This window comes from the organism of the source record quoted next, unplaced genomic scaffold (genome assembly GCF_019419815.1).
Source record: "Pyrus x bretschneideri cultivar Hongxiangsu unplaced genomic scaffold, Pyrus_bretschneideri_v1 Contig32, whole genome shotgun sequence".
NCBI classification, from domain to species: domain Eukaryota; kingdom Viridiplantae; phylum Streptophyta; class Magnoliopsida; order Rosales; family Rosaceae; genus Pyrus; species Pyrus x bretschneideri.
Genome location: NW_025999635.1, coordinates 406,194 through 414,050, shown reverse-complemented (window position 1 = coordinate 414,050; position 7,857 = coordinate 406,194). Strand labels below are relative to the sequence as shown.

Below are 7,857 nucleotides of genomic sequence, written 5' to 3'. Positions count from 1 at the left end.
AACACACCGTATCTAATAAATAAAAAAGAGAGTTTTAACGAAAAGTTCACGGTATTGTTCATTTTAACAAAAAACCATATTTTTCACTAAAAAGTCAATTATGATACTATTCACTTTATCCTTTGTTTTGTTCTTATCGTTAAAACTCAAAATTTTCAAACCCTTTTCATTAGTTTTCTTAATAAAAAAAAAAAAAAAAAAAAAAAAGCAGTTTTGGGTACTGTAAATTGCATGAGTGTTCAATTTTCGACATGTACATGAGTTATAATTGCATGGCTTCTTGACATGGATCACGAAGATATATAAATAATGTGTATGAGATATAATATGGGTACATTAAGTACATGGCTAGATATTAAATACCTTAAGGAAGGGAAGTGGGTGAAGATAATGATATCCACCTCTCATTGCTTTTTATTTGTAGATAACGTTCTATTGCAATGGTGGAAGACAATGATGCTTATGCATCATGGTGCCTGTTCAATCTCTTCAACTCTTTTCCCCTTAACAACTAACTATTTAACCCACTAATACTATTATTTGTATAAAAAAAATAATAATTAAAAAAAACACTAAAGAGAAAGAAAGACGAGGGGAAAGAAGAGGATAGTGTATCAAATTTAATGCTAAATTATGCCATACTTACAACAACTTCACATTTTAGTTGGATAATGATCTTAGAGAGACCAATTCGTATCTTGATATTGTGGTATTTAATTTGCTTATGTGTTGGTCCATCTTGAACCTCAATTGGCATTAAAAGGTTGTGCCATTTCCATTTTGCTACCAATAAAACATAAACATATCATGTGTCACATTAATCGGTATTAAAAAGTTGAGATAACATGACTAACGTTATATGCATAAATTCTTTTATTTTAACGTTAATGTCTGGAATTCGTCTAGATCGATACACCTTCGATCGTCCAATTTCTTTGGCCGTCAACCGACCTATTTTATTTATATATATATATATATATATATATATATTTCATAGTAACAGTCACATGTTTCTTGGCTCAGCACTTGCTTCTTTTAGGATATATAAAAACCCTACTGCACTGGTTTTACATTCCTTTACTTTGGTATATATTTCATAGAAACAGTCACATGTTTCTTGGCTCAGCACTTGCTTCTTTTAGGATATATAAAAACCCTACTGCACTGGTTTTACATTCCTTTACTTTGGTGGTTGTTTGGGCAACTCCTTTGGCCAAATCCTGTCTGACGGTGTCCATATATAAAAGCGAAGCTTTCCTAATTTGGGAAGCAATAACTGATAAGATATTTATGGAATTGGGGGAGAAAAAAGCTACGAGACTCTATTGCCAATATCCTACCAAACACATACCAATAAGTTCCATTTATACATAGAATGCGGTTGGTAAGATTTCCACTAAAATTTGGTCATAAAAGAAATAATAGTACTAGTGTTGCAAAAATCAAACATAAAAATTGATATATCAAATGATTATTTGAATTATACGATGGTGGTGAGGAAGATGATGAAATGCATCTGTGAGTCTATCCAACTAATCTCCTTTTTAAAAGAAAATAATGATTATTCAATAACCTAGGCTGAAGCAAAATAACCCAAATCATGTTTTTGTTTGTTTTGTTTTTCCTTGCCCTAAAACTTTTAATCTAGTAATTTGCGTGCACAATTTAAAGGCACAGGGTCATGTGGATTTGCTTGGATTCAGTGGCACGAAATTGTGCCCCAATTTCCAAAGTGATTGTGTCAAGCTCCTTTGTAATAAAATTTACAAAAGAAAATGAAAGTATTTCGTGCCAATTTCCAAAGTGATTGACACCTTTGTAATAAAAATTACAAAAGCTAAAGAAAATGATAGTATTTCGTGTCAATTTCCAAAGTGATTGTGCCAAGCACTTTTGTAGACTTGTAGTAAAAATACCTAAGCTGAAGAAAATAAATGTGAAGAAATCAAAACTAGCTTTAAAAGTTTTAGTTTTTATTTTTCGTTGGATTTTTTAATTTGTTTTGTTTCTTTTATACAACGATATGTTTACACAAAGGTGTGAGGAATAAATTAATATTGAACTCGACATTCACAAGATTTGAACCTAAAACCTCTTACTTACGAGTGAAGAAGAAATATTTATTTTCTTTACTTAATTCAATAAAATCCTATCTTTCGGCCCAAAGAAAAATGTAAACTAAAATGATAATTATACATTTAAAATTTGAAAATTAAGTTGAACTTTATTCATTATTTCTCTCAGCTTTCTTTCTTCTACATTTTTCTTCAACATGCATCGCTTGTATGGAATTGCAAGTTACTTTTTTTTTATGCAACCAATTTTAGAGAGGGAAAATCAAATATAACTTTGAATTGAATTTGGTAAACCATTCCATTCCTAAATAGTTAAGAAATTGAACACAATTATCATTCTCATTTTAACATTTCAGTCAAATAAACGTGGTCTGAGTGAAGAGTCAAGTATTCCTAATTCGTTAGCTATAAGTCCCTTTCAAGAGTAACAAAATTTATTTTATAAACGATATTTTATTTTCAGGGGAGTAACGGATTAGGCTAAAGCACACAATAGATCATTCATAATATAATCATGTATCGGTCTCATCAAATGTTTGCACAGAAACAATCCTCTTGTTAGATATCCAAAATCTTATTACGTTAATGCTGCTAAACTGTAAATCTTGATTATAATTTACATTTACATCATCATAAACTACGCATGTTCTTCTAAACCACACGTGTACGCCATGTGTCATCACTTGAATGGTGTAGTTGACATATTCCAACAAAAATTTACTTCAACAAGAATTTACATTTATATTTTTAAAGTTTAACTAACGTAACATGTTACATGCGAATTTAATTCAAGATAATCTCTTTACGGTTTGTACACTTTCTTAACGTTCTATTAAAATCGCTATCGTATCACCTTAAAAAAAAAAAATAACACTAACACCTTACATCATACGACAATGCAACGGCACCTTGCACGAAGAATTTTACTTGTCATATGAACAATTGTTTTTGCAGAGAAATAGGCTGACGTGCTGCTGTCGTGCCTTAGTTTCCTTCAGAGAGCCTGCTTGCTCACCAACCCCCGCCCCCCTCTTCCCTTCCCCGTCGGTTATCATTTGACAAGTAAAAGCCCGCGTTTTTTAACCCCACCTAAACGACACATGTTGTTCTCAAACGCACATGTACGCCACGTGTGATCACGTGAACGGTCCCCGATCATGAAGATCCAAGGGCCACCTGCAGTTTTCAACTAACATTTCGGCCTACCCACCAAGCATTCGATGTGGGACGTCCTCTATATAAACAAGGCAATTATGGGTGAATCAACTCAGGAAAATACTCGTAAATTTTCCTTATCACCCCAAATTTAACTTAGAGCTAGCACCACCTCTTTCCATTCCCTTCCTTTGCCAATTCCCATTCCCTTATTATTTCTCTTCGACCAGGTTTTTATCCCACTGAATTTTTCCCGGCAAGTTTTTTCTCGGCTCCATTCATTCTCATTGTTTGGTATCCCCATTTTGGTATTGTTTGTGATCTGGGAAACAAATGGAACCGGGAAATAACCAAACCGGCAACGGAAACGGCTCCCTGGAGTCGTTTTGCGTAGGCCATGAGAAGGTACTTGCGACACATGATCCATTGAACTGGGGGATGGCAGCTGAAGCAATGAAAGGGAGCCATCTTGACGAGTTCAAACGGATGGTCAACGATTACAGGAAGCCAGTGGTGAAGCTTGGTGGGGAGAGCCTGACGGTGGCTCAGGTTGCTGCAATTGCCAACCACGACGGTGCCAAGGTGGAGCTGTCGGAGGAGAAAAGGGCTGGGGTGAAAGCCAGCAGTGATTGGGTTATGGATAGCATGGGCAAAGGCACAGACAGCTATGGTGTGACCACTGGTTTTGGTGCAACCTCACATAGGAGAACCAAGCAAGGTGGAGCTCTTCAGAGGGAGCTAATAAGGTAATTAATTAACCTTCGATTCTCTAATTAATTAATCTTCCATTGAACATATCCATCGTCCTTGCTTGGGGATCATAATTCTATTAATTAGTTTGTTAATTTTACTTATTCAAGCCAATTAGTTGACTTCATTAGTCGTTCCTTTATGTACTTAATCAGAATGGATACATATACATAAAGGATTCATAAACGGCACAAAATGAAAAATTTGTGCACTTAGGAGACGTTAAGTGGCACTAGATTCCACTTGTTTAAGAATCGCAACCGTGACATATATATAAAGAAATAACTCATAAAACAACATATAAAATGAAAAGTTCCGACCTCGGGTGGTTGGTAAGAAGAAGGGACGGGATAAAGAACGAGGCGCCTTTTTATCTTTCTATGTTTGGTGGAAATTATGATTGAATCTGTTTTTAGGTGAAAATTGGTAACTAGCATTGTCTCACCTTATGTACTTATTGATGTCGGTATATGTTAGGTGATTGTATTTATTTTTATGATATTTCGTAATATTATTATTTTTTTGGCTAAAACTAAAAAATGTGACATGAGGAGGATGCACAGATCTAAACAAAACAGAGCAATATTTTATTTTTTATTTCTATTTTCCTTGAATTTAAATATTTCTACTTATAGCACTACTCTTGCAAATGACTTTTTTCCCAAAAATGATTTAAAATGGATCCGTTGAAAAAAAAAATTATCAATTTTAAACATCTTTCTAATTTTAATAAAATAAAATTATTAATAATGTCAAAAAAAATGTTTGTTTGACCAAAGATGTCGTGTATCATATTATATTATACATGGTGTACAATGATTTACATACACACACACACACCCCTTTATCCAAAGGGTTTTATATTTTTCTTTTTGACAAAAATAAGAACTAGTTGTTGTGACCACTTCACATTGAATTATAAGTTTTTTATAGGCCATCTTTGCAAAATATTAGTCAAATTAAAAATATTTAAGGCATCTAATTAAATTTAAAGAAATTGACAAATACTATGTTCTAAGAAACATTAAAATTTCATCATGACAATCAAAATAAATGATTTTAAATTGAATTAATATTTTGTGAAAATGATTTATGAATGAAGGCTTTAAAAATATGCAATTCAGATTGTTAAGTTTGATGGATAATTGACTTCACAACCAATTCCCTTTTAAAAATAAAATGAGGTCGCTTTAGCTTAAGAGTCTACACACACACACACACACACACACTTTGACCTCAAAGCAAAGAAAAAATGATTTAATCAAATTAAAATATATTCTTATTTTCATGACTTAGTAGCATTTACATGCTTGGCACGTGGTTGCCAGTGAGTCAACATCCAATTCAATATTGGTGCACGTGACCCATTTATTCCTTATTGGTCCCCAAATAATCTGGTCCATATAACATAATAACTAAACAGGCCTTCGTTTTTTGGTTTTTTTTTTTTTTTAAAGTCCACCAGAATGTGCTGCCCACGTGGCTCTATGGGCCCATAAAAAATAAATACCTCACTTCAGCCCATTTCTACTAAAAAAACAAAACGTATTCTACTGCAAATAACTTGTAGCTCAAGCGATTAACAATATTTACTTTGCACTAAAAAATAAAAACTCATTTTACTAATGTTTAACCTTTTTTATAATAGTTAATAATAGTTGTGCAACTTTCTAGAAAGTTCTTGTGTCGTGTCCCTTTCGTTTCTTCTATTTTTCAGAAGGACAAAATTTCACTTTAATCTAGTTTAAACTATTAGGAGGCATATTTGAACCAGGTTCATAGGGCGGAGGACATCCGTTTTAACTAATGTGACTGTGCCACGTGTGTTTTAAAGAATTAGTTGTGTTAGTTGCTACTCAAGCTGACTTGTGTGCAATTTTTGGTTGTTGAACAGATTTTTGAATGCTGGAATCTTCGGCAGCACCACAGAAGGGACCCACATTCTGCCTCACACAGCAACAAGAGCAGCAATGCTGGTGAGGATCAACACCCTCCTCCAGGGCTACTCCGGAATCAGGTTCGAAATCCTGGAAGCCATAACCAAGTTCCTCAACAACAATGTCACCCCATGCCTTCCCCTTAGGGGCACAATCACCGCCTCCGGGGACTTGGTTCCGCTCTCGTACATTGCCGGGCTTTTGATCGGTAGGCCTAACTCCAAGTCCACCGGACCCAATGGCGAAACCTTAACCGCTTCTGATGCTTTCAAGCTAGCTAGGATTGATAGTGGGTTCTTTGAGTTGCAACCAAAAGAAGGGCTTGCCTTGGTCAATGGAACAGCAGTTGGGTCTGGTTTGGCTTCTATGGTTCTGTTTGACGCTAACACACAAGCGCTTTTATCAGAAGTGCTTTCGGCAATTTTCGCTGAAGTTATGCAAGGGAAACCTGAATTCACAGATCACTTGACTCACAAGTTAAAACATCACCCTGGCCAAATTGAAGCTGCAGCAATAATGGAACACATTTTAGCTGGAAGTGATTATGTAAAAGCAGCTGAGAAAGTGCATGAGATGGACCCTCTCCAGAAGCCAAAACAGGACAGGTATGCTCTTAGAACATCTCCCCAATGGTTGGGTCCACAGATTGAGGTGATCAGAGCAGCAACAAAAATGATTGAGAGGGAGATTAACTCAGTGAATGACAACCCTTTAATCGATGTCTCAAGAAACAAGGCATTACATGGCGGAAACTTTCAGGGCACGCCGATTGGTGTTGCCATGGACAACACCAGATTAGCCATTGCTGCAATTGGAAAACTCATGTTTGCACAGTTCTCTGAGCTTGTCAATGACTTTTACAACAATGGCTTGCCTTCAAATCTCACAGCAAGCAACAATCCCAGCTTGGATTATGGGTTCAAAGGCGCGGAAATTGCCATGGCGTCCTACTGCTCGGAGCTCCAATTCCTTGGCAACCCTGTCACAAACCATGTCCAGAGTGCAGAGCAACACAACCAAGATGTCAACTCCTTGGGATTGATTTCTTCGCGAAAAACCACCGAGGCGGTCGACATATTGAAGCTCATGTCATCCACATTCCTAGTTGCACTGTGCCAAGCTATTGATTTAAGGCATTTAGAGGAGAATTTGAAGAGCACAGTGAAGACCACCGTGAGTCAGGTTGCCAAGAGAGTCCTCACCGTGGGCTTCAACGGCGAGCTTCACCCCTCTCGGTTCTGCGAAAAAGACCTCCTCAAGGTCGTCGACCGTGAGTATGTTTTCGCCTACATCGATGATCCTTGCAGTGCTACATATCCACTGATGCAGAAACTGAGGCATGTACTAGTTGAGCATGCATTGAGCAATGGTGACAAGGAGAGGAGTACAAGCACTTCAATTTTCCAAAAGATTGCAACTTTTGAGGAGGAACTGAAAACCCTATTGCCGAAAGAGGTCGAAACCACCCGGGCCGAGTACGAGAACGGGAAAACAGCAATCCCAAACAGGATCAAAGAATGCAGGTCTTACCCATTGTACAAGTTTGTGAGGGAGGAGTTGGGGACTGATCTATTGACTGGTGAGAAAGTGAGATCACCAGGGGAGGAATGTGACAAGGTTTTCAGTGCTATGTGTGCTGGGAAGTTGATTGATCCTCTGTTGGATTGCTTGAAGGAGTGGAATGGTGCTCCTCTTCCTATTTCTTAAGAGTGCTTTTGGGGGATTTTTTTTTTTTTTTTTTACAAGGCTATAGGACCTTGAAACTGCAAAGTGTCATGTTTTTTCTTTAAATATTACTTTTTTATCTTTCCATTTTATTGCATGTATGTTATCTGTATTGTAGTGGATCTTATGTGTATCAACAAAATGTATCATAAACAAAAGTAATAAAAGGTGTCCATTTCTTTAATAAGCTCTCTGTGATTCTTGATGGCTTGCAT

General features: G+C 36.3%; 1 protein-coding gene across 1 annotated transcript; it reads left to right on the top strand.

Moving 5' to 3' along the window:
- Window positions 1-3,336: 3,336 nt before the first annotated feature.
- On the top strand, window positions 3,337-7,829 carry LOC125480140 (phenylalanine ammonia-lyase 1). Its single transcript, XM_048590516.1, has 2 exons — window positions 3,337-3,976; window positions 5,875-7,829. The coding sequence occupies exons 1-2, from the start codon at window positions 3,564-3,566 to the stop codon at window positions 7,622-7,624; spliced, it is 2,163 nt and encodes a 720-aa protein (XP_048446473.1). The 5' UTR covers window positions 3,337-3,563; the 3' UTR covers window positions 7,625-7,829.
- The last annotated feature ends 28 nt before the right edge of the window (window positions 7,830-7,857 follow it).

Excerpts from the sequence above, each read along its gene's own strand:
- LOC125480140 (XM_048590516.1), top strand. The coding sequence starts at position 3,564 with ATGGAACCGGGAAATAACCAAACCGGCAACGGAAACGGCTCCCTGGAG. Across the intron at positions 3,977-5,874 it reads CTTCAGAGGGAGCTAATAAG|ATTTTTGAATGCTGGAATCT; the intron begins GTAATTAATTAA and ends GTTGTTGAACAG.